Consider the following 14,532-nt stretch of genomic DNA (forward strand, 5'->3'; position numbering starts at 1 on the left):
TAGGCTGACCCATACAGGCCATTGCCCTGGGAGGTTCTTTTAAACCTTAATCCTTGAAGAAACTGATTTCCTAAAGTCCCCTTTGAGCAAACATTGGTCTAGATAAATTAGTAAAGACCATTTTGCCTCAGCCATTGTATTCTTTTGAAAGCTGTGCAATGCTCTTTGAGAAACAGAAACTCAATGATCAGACTTGAAGCTCTGTTTTAGACAGTTTCCAAAGTGATGTTGGGCCTAAAACAGGGTATAAGAATCTCAGAAGTTCTTTCTTCTTGAGAACATTTTTTACTCCCTACTCAAACTGTTACCATGATTTGCAAATAGCATATTAAATAAGCAATCAACATAATAGAAGTTGACTGTTTGATATGGTTTTTGTTTTAACAAAAATATGACATCAAAAAATGGGACTCAAAAACCTACTCCCAAGTTTTCTGATTCTTGGAGGAAATCAGGAACAACACTAATAGATCAAGGCTTTTTCCTTTGCTTTATTTTTTTTTAGCACATTAATAACTTTATAACACTAATTACCTGTTGAAACGATACTATTTTCAATATACTGAACTAAATAAACTATGTTATCAAAGTTCCTTTCACTTGTATCTTTTTACCCCATATTGTTGTTGTTGTTAGGTGCCATCAAGCCAGTTTCAATCATAGTAACTTCATGACAACAGAATGAAACATTGTTGACATTTTTCTTTCCTGTGTCTTTTATGACCATTTGCTTATTTGATTTATAATGTGCTGGATGTCTTGGTTTGTCTGGTCTTCAATCATTAGTGTTCAATATGTCAAATCTATTTTTTTGTGTGTGTTGGGGGCCTTAAGAAAAAAAATTGTTTTCTAACAATATAGACCGCTAGAAGTCTGGAGAGCCAGCTCTGGAGAAAGGTCCTTGTCTTCTGAAGCATCTTAAGCTAACCAAAAGGCTTATTAGCACTTTTTGGTTACTTCCTTGTGTCTTGCAATCAAACTTTTCCTCTATCTAGGAGCTCTGGTAGTGTAGTAGTTACAAGTCGGGCTGCAGTTCGAAACTACCAGCAGTTCCGCGAGAGAAAGATGAGGTGTTCTGCTCCCATAAAGATTTACAACCTCAGAAATCCTGTGCAGGGTCACTATGAGTCAGAACCGACTCCATGGTACTTAACAACAGGAGCACCACAGTGCAGGCACTCCTGAGCCAAACAATGTACTCTATTCTTAGCTCTTCTTTCTTGGTGGTTGTATGTCCCTGTGCCCAAATATATTCTTCAGATGGTCTCTAAATTAAGGTGGGTATACGGCACCTAACAACAACAATAGTCAAGGTTGTACTTGCGCTCTTATTGACTTGTTTTAATTATCTTCAGTTTCAACTTGAATTTACACATGAGCAATTGATGGTCTGTTCCCCTGGATGTGCGCCCATTGATGAGACCAAGTTCCTCCAGTATCTCTTTCCACAGATGTAGTCAATTTGATTCCTATGTATTCAATCTGGTGAGGTGTGTATACAGAATCATCATGTGTAGAGCGGTATATATGCTTGTTTTTATGTTGTTGAAAGAAGGTATTTGAAATGAGTAAGTCATTGATCTTGCAAAATTCTAACATGCGGGAAGTCTTGTTTCAAGGTAGCTCTGAACCATCCAAGAAGGCAAAATGAGCAAAGCTCACCCGCTGGAGTTGAAAAAATTTATGGACAAGAAATTATCATTGAAACTAAATGGTGGCAGACATGTCCAAGGAATATTGCAGAGATTTGACCCCTTTATGAATCTTGTAATAGATGAATGTGTGGAGATGGCAACTAGTGAACAACAGAACAATATTGGAATGGTGGTAATACGAGGAAATAGTATCATCATGCTAGAAGCCTTGGAACGAGTATAATAGCTGTGCTAAGAGGAGAAATCAGTGACTTCCATGTATCCCCACTCCAAAGGGGCTGTTTGACTCTGATGTAAAAATCAGGCTGTGTACATTTTTCATATTAAATTTTGTTGTTATTGTTAAATAAACTTTTGTAATAGTAAAAAAAAAAAAAATTCTGCAATCTCTGGCATTGTTTCTGTCACTGTTTTTCCTGCATTTTTCCAATTCTAGATACTTTACCACTCGTCTATCGGTTTGTCGTACTGTGGTGGCTTGTGAGTTGCTGTGATTCTAAAAACTATGCCACAGATATTTTAAATATCAGCAGGGTTACCCATGGTGGGCAGGTTTCAGATGAGCTTCCAGATGCAGACAGACTAGGAAGAAGGAGTGATGAACTACTTCCGAATATTTAGTCACTGAAAACCGTATGAAGAGCAGAGAAACACTTTCAGATATAGTGCTGGAAAATGAGCCCCTCAGGTTGGAAGGCACTCAAAATGCGACTGGGGAAGAGCTGCCTCCTCAAAGTAGAGTTGATCGTGATGACGTGAATGGAGTAAACCCATGGGAGTAAAGCCCACAGGATCTTCATTTGCTAATGGGGCACAGCTCCAAATGAAGAGAAACAGCTGTAAACATCCATTAATAATTGGAACATGGAATGTACGAAGTATGAATCTAGGAAAATTAGAAATTGTCAAAAATGAAATGGAACGCATACGCATCAATATCTTAGGCATTAGTGAGCTGAAATGTTTTTGTTTCCAACTTTTGCATTCCAATCACTAGTTATTATCAATGCATCTTGACTGTGCATTTGATCAATTTCAGAGTGTAGAAGCTAGTAAAAATCTTTAATTTCATTATCATTAGTCATTGGTGTGTAATTCTGAATAGTGGTTGTATTACCTGGTCTTCCTGGTAGGTGTATGGATATTACTCTATCATGGACATTGTTGTTTCAGGATGTTGGTGCTGGTAGGTGCCATTGAGTTGGTTCCAACTCCTAGTGACCCTAATGCACGACAGAATGAAGCACTGCCTGGTCCTTTGCCATCCTCACAATTATTGAATCCATTTTTGGAGCAGCTCATTTGGGGGTCCCTCTGTTTTCACTGACCCTCTTCTTTACCAAGGATGATGTCATTTTCCAGAGACTGGTCCCTCTTGATAACACGTCTAAAGTGCAAGAGACAAAGACCTGCCATCCTCACTTCTGCGGCAGTTTCTTCTTTGTCTAAAGAGCTATACTTGTTTGTTCTCGAAGTGACTTATTGACTCTTTAACACTTCAAAGTGGTCTTCTGCAGTAGATTTTCCCAGTTCAAAATATATAGAGGGAACTTCTACCAAGATGACAGTCTAGACAGACATGCTACACAGACCCTCTACAAAGACATGAGAGACTAAGTAAAATAGATACAAATTATCATCCTGTAACCCTCAACTTCTTAAGAAAGGATAGAGACGTGGATTAAATCCCAACTGGAAGAAAACAGTGAACAAAAGCAGTAAGAGAAGAGACAGTTGGCCTGATGCTACATAGTCATTTTGAACTTTTGAAGGGAGCACTCCATTAAGACAGTGGCCTTATAGCACAAACACTTTGGTGGTTGATGAGGAAAAAAGTAGAATCTTCTCTTGTTCCCCATACCCTCCTGGTGATCAGAAGCATAGTCAGCTCCCACCCTCACCCACCCATTCACTAGACATCCTCTGCCCTGCATAGGTGCTCGTGGATCTGGAACTGGGTGTATCTCCCCCTCATCTGGAAGAGCCTGATTTCCCCTCATCAGACCAGCAGAATGCACAGTGCTAGTCCCTGGCCACTCCTGGGAGGCCCCGAGCTCTTTCTATAACCAGCTGCCTTGCCCTTAGCTGCCTGTGAACCTGTAAGAATTCCTTCTGGGAACAAGCACCCTGACCTAAGCCACCTGAGCTGCCACAAACTCTTTCCAGATCATCCAGGGTCAGGCTTCTATTGTGTCAGTTCCAACTTACAGCAACCCTGTACAGGGTTTCCAAGAGCAGTTGGTGAGTTTGAACTGTCAACCTTGTGCTTACCAGTTCAGTGTTTATTCTAAAGCACCACACCAGGACCAGTTGTTGCTATTCCTAAGTACTGTCGAGTTGGTTCTGCCTCATAGCGACCCTGCACATGGTTTTTGAAAAGCAGCTAGTGGGTTTGAACCACTGACATTACGGTTAAAACCAAACTTGTGGTCCCTTTATCCTAAGATGTCACACCAGGACTCAAAAGTAAAAGGATTTGCTCTGATCAGAAATCTCTGGTCTCTGAAGCACATTAGAAATTTGTTTATCTAACACATTTTTCTGGGGAATATTAGTTTTATAACCTTACTTGATATGGAAAATTGGCATCTAAAAATTCTTAATCAATATTGTTGTTAAGTGCCATCAAGCTGGTTCCGACTCAGAGCGACCCTGTCTAGGGTTTCCAAGGAGTGGCTCGTGGGTTTGAACTACCGACCTTGCAGTTCAAACCGATCTTGTGGTCTGGCACATTATCCCACAGCACCACACCAGGCTTCCTGTTAATCTATAGTTGGTAACTTATCGCTTGTACTGTAATGCATGGAGCAGGCCTGGCTGGCTGTGCCTAATTTTGTGTCTCTTCTACCAAAACTCAGCTGCGACCAGGCCAATGAGACCCAACCTGAAAGCTTTCAGGGACGTACGTAACAGCTGATCTGCTGAGTCTTTGGGGGAAGACTTACCGAAAGTTCAATCTCACTGACAAGCTCTCCCTCTTCCCACCAAGGCCCTTCTGTGTCACAACGGTGCAGAATGGATTTTCTGAAGATGTATCGCGCTAGTTTTAACTAGTATTAATCCTTTTTTTTCTCTCTCCTGTGTTCTTAAAAAGCTTCCTGATTCCAGAAAAAGCCAGAAAGACACACATCCGACATATTTTAAATGACTTTATTAAAGATTATTAATATAAAATACGACCAAGTTACAAGTTGTAAGAATTTGTAGCTTTCAAAAATGTGTATCAAAGAAAGGGCAGCATTTTCAACCTCCATGGCAGCTGCTCTGGTATCCAGGACGGTGTCCCCCGAAGGGGCTGCCTCTGAAGCCCTGCAAGGGGGTAGGTCCCTCAGGTAAAAGGGCAGACTGGTCTCTCATTTCCTTGGAGAGGTTTTGTAACAAACATGAGGTCACCCAAAGCAGTACTCTAGAGCTGGGTTCCAGATACAAAGTGTAGGGGTGGGGGTTAGGTAGGGTCCAAAACCACAGACAGGTTTCAGCTGAAAAGTCTGTGTTTTTTCTCCCCCAGCTCAACAAAAATAATTTCCTGATACATGGGAAAGAAAATGACAAACATACGAGTTTAATTATTCGATACTTGGGCACACTGAATACAAACCCCCGAGAGAGGGGAAAGAAAGAACATTTGCCTAGGCTTTGTCCAGAGTTTGGAAGACATCAGAAGGGATGGAGAGTCCTGGGAGCCAGACCCCCACTCTTCATTCCCTCGGATGCTATGATGTCTGGTACTTCCACAATCAAAGCAAAGCAACCAGGGCTTCCCAGGTTCTGATTCTGACCTTTAACCCTGGGAGGCTATACAAATAGGAACTTGAGCAGCTGCTTTCAACAACGCCCACACCCCCAACGCTCCAAAAACAACTGTAAGGGAATATAGAATATAGGCTTTATAAGAAAGTTAAAGAACAGACAGATCGCCTTGGATCTATTCAAGGACATGGACCTGGTGTCTTCGCTACAAAAACACCACAGTCACATCTACACATCTTTTTTTCCTTTTTTTTTGAAAACAGCTTCCATTTCCAGCGTGTACTACACAGGACCTTGCTGACCATGCAGCTCAGAGTGGAGGGCAGGCCAGGTTGCAGCCCAGCTCTGAGGTTTAACCCAATAGGGGGCAGTTCCAGTTAGGATTTGAAGCTCTTTTCTCCTCATCACAATACAGGAAACCTTTCCCCATCTTCTACAAGAGGGCTTCAAAACATTGGTGGAAAAATGGAATGAAGAGATAATGAAATTTCCCCATGAATTTTTCTGAAGTCTCCTCATATATATCAAATAGGAGCCCTAGTGGTGTAATGGTTAAAGATCACAACTGCTAACCCAAAAGTCAGCGGTTCAAACCCACCAGCCACTCCACGGGGGAAAGATGAGGCACTCTACTTTAATAAAGATTTACTATACCATTATCCCATAGGATCCTTGTGAGTCAGAATCATCTCAACAGCAGGGGATGGGTTTATATATCAGCTGTACTTAAGTAACAGTCAGTAAAAGGAGGAATGTAAAACCCAAGACCCCAGGGGGCCACGTGAGGTTAAGGGACATAAAGCAATTGGCAGGAACCAACCCAAAAGTTGGCTGAGCCTCAGCTTTGGCAAAAACTTTCCTAGAAAAAAAATTTAGTTACCATGTCTTTATCTTGGAGCCAGAATAAAATATTCCAGAAATAACTGTAGATGGTCCTATGGCACAAAAAAAAACAAAACACACTTGGGTGTTGAAACCAAACACTCACCAGCAAGGGCTCAAAGGAATTAAGGCTTCAGGTGAGGAGGACACAGTGAGAGGAGATTTGTAAGTCATGTTGCGTTAGGGTGCCCGGCTCTCCACAGTACTTCCTGCAGCCTCGCAGCTGAGGTGCACTGGCCAGGACACCATATGGGAAGGCCACACTCCTTGCCTGATTGGAGCATGGTCCACTTGCTCCACTGGGCAACCAGGCATCTCTTGCCACAATCACTGTCCCCAGAGCAGCTAGGAACAGAATGACAGGCAAAGTACAGCTCCAAGGGACACCCTCACTTTGATACCACCACAGCCTCAAGGAGTTAAGCAATGTACATCTGCTTTTGTACTTCTAGTAGTGGTCAGGGTGGGGAGGGTCCATCATGGGGGAGGCTGAGCAGTCATTGGAGTGAAGGACGCCGCTTCCACCTGGCAGGCTCTCGATGGAATGTTCGAACCCAATTCATCAGAAGTCTGACCTTTCCATCAGTTCTTTCTGTTGATGCCCAGTATGGGAATAACAAACAGGTCACAGAAGTAACAAAGAATTCCAAAAGGACATTGGTATCAAACAAGAAAAGTGGCTGCTAAATCTAGATACAAAATAATGAAAAGTTAATACAAAACTTTTAAACATGCAACTTCTGTTAAACAGCTTCCATATGTACTAGGTTACGGATGAGCTTTACCATGTTTGAACTATCTGAATCCACGAAAAGATGTCAGGGTGACAAGAAGCCCATAATATAAAAAGTGTGGTTTTAGCAAGAGAATCCCTGGACAGGCAAAGCATTGAGAGCTTTAGTCAGGGCAAAGCCCCCCATGGTCACAGCCATGATGCTGATGTAGGGTGTCATCACCCCATTCATTAAAGGGGTTCAGGAGAAGGAGAGAGAGATCATGCCACGATCTCTGTGGCATGATTGAGAAAACTTTCTTGGAGGAGGGGAAAAACTGTGTGGAGCTGGGAACAGAAATTCTGTTTCCAATACTGACTGAATTCCTAACAGTCTTTACAAATTTCAAATGTAAGACTGATCTGATCAAATCACTGAAAATGACATATGTATCTGGAGCTTACCAAAAAAGGAAAAATCTAGGCAAGAAAATATTTAACAATTCCCCAATGGTTAAGAGAAGAGTGTACAGGAATCAGAGAGCTACATAAGAAAAATGCAGCCTGCTTATCCTCCTCCGCCATGCCACTTTGGAAAGCCTTTGGGGAGTCTTGGTTTTACTTATTATTACATTTTACCAATTGTCCAGAAAATCAAATCCCGTCTTCAAGATGACATTGCTGGAGTTGACCTGCAGAAGGAAAAAAACACAGAGTATTATTACAGTTATGCATAATCTAAAAACAGCACCTCATTTAAAATGACCCAAATGAAGCCGCCTTCTTCCACCCCAGATGCTCCCTGACCTCAGAGGATCTCAGTCATTAGAACTAGAAAATGACATAAACTCACTGCAAGCCGCACAGTGCCGGCATCCAACCTCCCTCCCTCCCCACGCTTCTGCGAGCAGCCTGCAGACCTACCTACGGAGCAAAGGAGACAAAGACAGTTTTCCTATTTGTGAACGAGATGTGTTTCCATTTATTCATCATGAAAGAAGAGAACAAATCATAAAGGTATTCTTTCTATTCTATTCACAGACACACACACACATAACACCATAACCAAAAATAACTCATAAATTTGAGGAAAAGATTTAAAGTTTATTTATTTCAGATGATGTCAAAAAGATCTGAAGTGATTTTCTCTAATCTAGAAACATTCTTGGGGTCTAGGACAGGGGCGGAAAATGTCTGGCCCGTGGTCCTCGAAATCATTTGGTCTGGCCCTGCCAAGGCAACTGCAGTTCCAGCCATCACATTGGTTGGTTGGTTGGTCGTGTGCCATGGAGTCAGTTCCGACTCATAGCGACCCTGCAGAGGATTTCCAAAGCTATAAATCTTTACAGGAAAGCCTCACCTTTCTCCTGCAGAACTGCTGACAGTTTCCAACTGCTGATTGTGAGCTCAGTAGCCCAACTCGTAACCACTACACTACCAGAGCTCCTTAGCCATGACATTACGAATGAGCTAATTAAATGACCAAATATAGCAGGCTAGTTTTTAAGGTGATAATTTTGTGTGGGCTATGAATGATGTTACAAATATCAAATTGGCCCTTGGAAGTAAAAAAGGTTCCCCATGCCTGGTCTAGGATAACCCACTTAAATGAAATAGGGCTTGATAAAAGGGGCCCTCATGGCACAATGGTTAAGTGCTTAGTTCCTAGCCAAAGGTCAGTGGTTTGAGCCTACCAGCTGCTCCATAGGAAAAAGATTTACAATTTTGGAAACCCTATGGGGCAGTTCTACTCCGTCCTTAAAGAGTATAACTTAAGCATTGCAATCAACTCAAGAGCAATGCATTTGTTTTTTGGGCTTTTGCTGAATGTGAGCTGTCACCAGCTGCTGCTAGGTTTATTGACATTCTGACAGGGTTCCGCTAAGCAGCCTGGTTTAAGATGCCCTATCTGGTAGTGGAAGAAAGATGAGGCTTTCTACTCCCGTAAAGATTTACACCCTCGGAAACCCTGTACAGCGTCGCTATGGGTCGGAACCGACTCGACAGCACTTAACAACGACAACAACATCTGGTAGCGTAGTGGTCAGCAGTTCGAAACCACCAGCTGTTCCGCGGGTGAAAGATGAGGCTTTCTGCTCCCGTAAAGATTTACAGCCTTGGAAACCCTGTACAGGGTCACTATGAGTCGGAACTGACTCCACGGCACATAACAACAACAACAACAACATTCCTTCCATATAACACAAGCAGGTCTTCATCTCTGTTACTCCTGAGTAAGGAAACTTTGGCAGTCATCCTTCAAGAGCCTGGCAAAGAGAAAACATTCATGAAGCGGCAAGGGCAGGGAAGGAGCTGAGCAACTTAGCCCGGAAAATTGGATCAAGTTTCGCTGCACCTGAGGTTAGGGCAGTGCGCTGGAACCTGCAAAACCAATGGTGGCCACTCCAAGTCTCCCTTTCCTGAGTTTCTCTGTTTCTTAAATGCTAGGGCAGTTCACTCTGCTTTGCTCTCAGCAATCTGTTGTTTAAAGGAATTATTTGTGCTTGCCCCTTCTTTCCACCATCCCGGCACACACACTTTCCTGTGCCTCCTTCTGGTTTATATAAATGCTTCCTTCAGACCTTCAGAGGAAGACTTCAACTCCAGAGTGTCAGAGTAAGAGGACTGCTGAGGGAGAAAGGTACATCAAACATGTTTGTCAAGAGGAGCCAGGAGACCAAAAGATTAGAGAGGCAAGAGGTAACGAAAAGGAGGTCAGACAGGGGGCTGCCTTAGAAATCAGAAGCCAGAAACAACGGCAGAACAGGACCAAGGACAGCCACCAGACACTGCGAAGATCATGGACAGCTGTTCTTCCAAGAGCACAAAGGGACAGACGTGGCTGATCCCTGAGCGTGGGCTTTCAGCTTCAGAACTACGAGATGATGCATGTCCCTTCTTTACAGACACCCTCTTGTGGTATACCCTCATGGCAGCACTGAGCCATTAAAGGAGTCCTGGTGTGGTACTGTAGGAAAAGCAACAGACTGCTAACACAAGGTCAGTGGTTCAAATCCACCAGCCACTCCTCCGAAATCCTAGACGGGGGTCACTATGATCCAGATGGAACTCAACAGCACTTAACAACAACAACAGGCAACTAAAAACCAAAACTCCAAACCCACTGCCAACAAGTCGATTCTGACCCATAGCGACCCTATGGAAGGACATAGTAGAACCACTCCCTATGAATCTTTGCAGGTGGACAGCCTCCTCGTTCTCCTGATGGGTTTGAACTGCTGACCTTGCCATTAGCAGTCCAGTGTTTAATCCATTATGCCACCAGGACTCCTTATTAGACAACCAAGACATTCCATAATCATGTGAGCCAGTTCCTCGCAATCCATCTACTCTCTCCTACGATTCTGCATTAAGGGGACACAACCTCCGTCCTCACAGCCTCCTGGTGTGGAGTGGTATCTATACCTCTGCACCACCCTCTGCTCCCAAGCTGGCACGACTGAGTCTGTCCTCCTTCCCACCTCCCGTCCGGCTATCACCTCACCCCACACTCAGCCTTCCAGAGCAGCATTCTGTTGTTTTGTGGGTCCTTGTACTAGCGACAACCAAAGTAAGAACAAGCTATGGTTCCCACAGAGGTCACTGACACTGAAGCAGACAGTTGGGCGATTTGGTCTTTAACCCAGACACCTTTCTTCTACGGCAGACACTCTCCTGAAGGTCAGGTGCTCCTCTCCCTCGCCTGGAGGCCAAGCGCCTCACTACTGGCATTGTCCACAAAGTGTCCACAGCCCTGCCCACACCCAGTCTGGCCCCACTTCAAAGAGCTGCTCCGTGTCTCCTCACTCGTGTCTGGCCCGCCACTGCTCCCTAGCAGTCCACCAGCTTCCTGATGCTGCACTGTGTCTTCCTTGTTATAATTCTAGGCAGCAGCTGAGTTATAAGCCCCACTTGGTCCTCAGTGGAGACTAGGTTACCTCTTGGATTCTGGGTGTAAGTTTACATACTTACAAGTCCTGTCCCATGGTAATTTGCACAACATGATTCTTTTCCACCAACACATGAGATGAATTCTAAGCAGCAAGCAGCTGGTCAGAACTGGCCTCACACCCACCCTTATTTCTGAACTCAAGTCCCCAGAGGTTACCCTGGGGAAGGCAACAGTGGACTCTGGTGCATACACTGCCAGAGAGCATCCTGGAAGCTCCAGTTCAGGGCCAGCAACGGGAGGTGAGGGCTCATGGGAGAAGCGCAGCTTCCAGACCCCTTGTGCCTTCCCTCTGGCTGTCCTCACCTGGTGAGCAGGTTTGCCTCTCCCCACCCTGCCCTTCTCTCCGTCCCTCAGGGACTCAGTAGGCACCCTGACTCCTTCAAAACAGCTCTGAGGGAGCAGAAAGCTCCATTGTTGCCCAGCACCACACCAGGTATTTCTACTGAACATGGCACAGTGCGCGGAAGCAGCGCTGCCCCACTGCCAAGGTGGGCAGGTGCAGAGTGGGCACAATCTCTCCCTCTCTCCCAGAGCTGGTGCTCATGCCACATTCTCATGTGCTGCTCTGCTTACTAAATAATGCTGCCTCCAACCAAGGGCTCCCTCTCAAACACAATGACTGACGGGGGAGGGGAGAGGTCGGATAACTCTCCAACAAATGTTCCGTTTAAATCAGAAATTTTCTTTCCTCTTAAGATATTCAAATAATAATAATAATAATAAACAGAGGGAATAGAAGCAAATACTGTTAAATGGTGATGCATGGAGGGGATTGCAATCATTGTAATAAAACAAAACACCATAGGATAAGTGCAAAACTGATATTCTCCCATGTAAACTATCACTCAATTCACAATTAAAAAAAGAATGAACTAAACCTGTAAATGAATAATTAAAACAAAATCTTGTGTTGTTTTTTTTTTTTTAAAGAGAAAAGATACTCAAATCAATCAGTAAAGAACAATTATTACCATTTTCTCAAAAAATGGGGTGGGGGGGCTTAAAAAGCCACCTACATGGTTTCCTCTTATCCAGTCTCTCCTGCCTGCCCTGCCCACACTGACTCAGTGACCTCCCAGATACCCTCAGATCTTTACTTTGCTTCCCCACCATCCAATGGGAGCACTGGTGTCCTCAAGAGTCCTTCCTGGAGCCCTATCTCTGCCCTGGTGGAGAGGGAGCATTCCTACCTGCTTCCTTGGCATCACTTCCATACCCAAAGTCACAACCAGGCTCATAGATCCCCTCCAGTCGGGCAGGTGTCCAACTACCTACAATCTGCCAGCTCTCTCCTCCCAAGCTCCTTGTTCACACCCCAGCTCACGACCTCTTCCTTGCAGTCAAAAGAGTCAAGAGGAAGACGAACTCAATTAACCCTTTACACTGCCCATGGGCCAGGCTGATGAGTAGTCCAGCTCTCCTGACCTCACAAGCACTCTGGGGAGGAGGCAGGGATAAAGGAGGAGGAAGGGGCTGGACAAAGGTCCACTCCAGACGAAGGGATCTGAAGTAGCATCTTACCAGGCTACCCACCTGTGCAGGTGTAGGCTCGGAGATCACAGCCTGCCCCCCATCCTCCTGACTGGCATCAGGGGTGGGTGGCTTCCTTACGTGCTCGGCAGGGATGGCTTCCCGTGGTGGGCTGACAGGCACCTGTAGGGGCAGGGGTCTCTCACGCTCGCTCCCCGGGCCAGGGTCGGAGAGGTCATGTGACTCCTGCCGAGGGCCGCTCGGTCGCTCCGCCTGGGTCTCCTTGTCCTTTGGGGCAGGTTCTTGCCGAAGGCAGGCAGACACAACCTTCTCCCCCTTCTCCATAGACTTGATCTGGCTGGGGGTCAGCGAGTGGAACTCTGCCTCAGGCCCCTCTACCCGGGACCGCTCAGCATTGATCTTCCAGAAGGCCGCCTCCTCGTCCTTCCGTATGAGCCCCAGCGAGTCTGGGCCGGGGGCCTTGCTGCCCTGGGAGGCCTTGAGGGCCTGTGCAGCACTGCCTGGGTCTTGCACAGACAAAGATGAGATGCTGAACTCCATCTGACTCTGGTAAAGGGGGTACGGGGGAGAAAGAGACAAGGTGTGAGCCTTACAGTCAGTTATAAGATAACTCTTTGCCCGCATTGACACCAGACAGTTAAATCAGCCTTGTTATCATTCTTTGCCTACCACATACCTGAAACACACTGGAGCTTGGAGCTCCAGATCCTTCCCAGCCTGTCACTCTACTGACAGATCTGAGCCCAGGAATCAAAGCAACAGGGAAGGCTCGGTGCTTGGCAGGCAGCATCCTCACCTGTGTGCTCCAGGCGTTCCCAGTGCCTGCTGCCCAGGAGAGCTGAGGAGGACCATGCCTGCCTTTTCCACCCAGGAAAATGGGAGAGCTGGGCCTGCCACTCAACGTGCTGGAACTCAGGGCACCTCCATGTATGTCAGAGTACAGCTGTGCACCGGGGGTTTCAATGGCTGATTTTTCAGAAGTAGATTACCAGGCACTTCTTCCTAGGTGCCTCTGGGCAGACTCAAACCTTGGTTAGTAGCCAAGTACTTAACCATTTGCACCACAAGGAAATCCTGTAGCACTTAAGTGAGGGTGAAACCTAGACCCCATCTCTTAGGCACCGCCTTCACTGGACCTGTGGCCATGGCCAAGGGTAGAATAAAACCAAGGGGGTCATACAGCCCCACTACGGGGCTGAATACAGCTGCAAGACCTTGCCCAAGGCCCCACCTTAGTGCAGTTGCTGCTAAAACTACTTCTCACCCTCCACTCCTGCCAAGCCTTCTTGTCTCCAGAGAGACGCCCCGCTCGGCAAGTGATGTGACCATGCCACCTGATTCCAGGTCCTAGAGACTGGATACAGTCTAAAAACACCCAGGAGTCCTGGTGTGGTGCTGCGGGATAACACACTGGACTGCAAGGTCAGTTTGAACAGCAAGATCGGCAGTTCAAACTCAGCAGCTGCTCCTCGGAAACCCCATACAGGGTCACTATGAGTCAGACCAACTCAACCACACTTAACAACATAAACATCCAGTGGGTGGGTGATTCAAGTGCTTGGCACAGCCAGGCAGGCACTTGAGTGCAAGCACAATGCTTCTACTGGCCAGCTGCAGCTCATCACTGACCTCCAGAAATGGCCATTCTAAGCTGTTCTGGCCTGCTGTTGTTAAATGGGAATTGAACCTCGGCAGAGTACACTGGACAACGTACACCAGGCTCCGCAGAATAGCAATGTGTGATGTCAATCGTCTCTAAAAATCAATCTGGCAAATATCCCTCCTCCTGGCCACTTCTACTTCTTCTTTCATCCCCCCTGCTACTTTGTTAAATAACCATTATAAAACCACATTACAGAAAGCTGGAAAGGTAGAAAAGGGGAGAAGAAAGTATTAACCATAATGAATCTCTCTTCCCACAATCACTGCACATTTTTGTACTTCTGTGCATATTTTATGAGGTGATAGTTCTGCATGTAATCTGTTTGGACACTGCCATTTAATCCTAAATTGTTATGCACATAGTCTTTATAACCATTATTTATTTTATTTTTTAATGTTTTATTGTGAATTACATGATAGTTTACAGG

At 45.3% G+C, this 14,532-nt stretch overlaps 2 protein-coding genes across 2 annotated transcripts in view; one reads left to right on the top strand and one right to left on the bottom strand.

Annotated features, from left to right (window-relative positions):
- Positions 1–3,681, top strand: part of CAPN9 (calpain 9) — a 102,303-nt gene extending 98,622 nt beyond the window's left edge. The window contains exon 20 of the mRNA XM_006874172.1: positions 3,592–3,681. Coding sequence (XP_006874234.1) covers positions 3,592–3,681 — 90 coding nt within the window. The remainder of the gene's footprint in view (positions 1–3,591) is intronic.
- Positions 3,682–7,634: 3,953 nt separating this feature from the next.
- LOC102818214 (chromosome unknown open reading frame, human C1orf198) overlaps positions 7,635–14,532 on the bottom strand; it is a 53,170-nt gene continuing 46,272 nt past the window's right edge. The window contains exons 3-4 of the mRNA XM_006874158.1: positions 12,485–12,988; positions 7,635–7,691 (exon numbers count right to left, since the gene is read on the bottom strand). Of these exons, the coding sequence (XP_006874220.1) occupies positions 7,635–7,691; positions 12,485–12,988 (561 nt within the window). The remainder of the gene's footprint in view (positions 7,692–12,484; positions 12,989–14,532) is intronic.

This window comes from Chrysochloris asiatica, unplaced genomic scaffold (genome assembly GCF_000296735.1).
Source record: "Chrysochloris asiatica unplaced genomic scaffold, ChrAsi1.0 scaffold00265, whole genome shotgun sequence".
NCBI lineage: Eukaryota > Metazoa > Chordata > Mammalia > Afrosoricida > Chrysochloridae > Chrysochloris > Chrysochloris asiatica.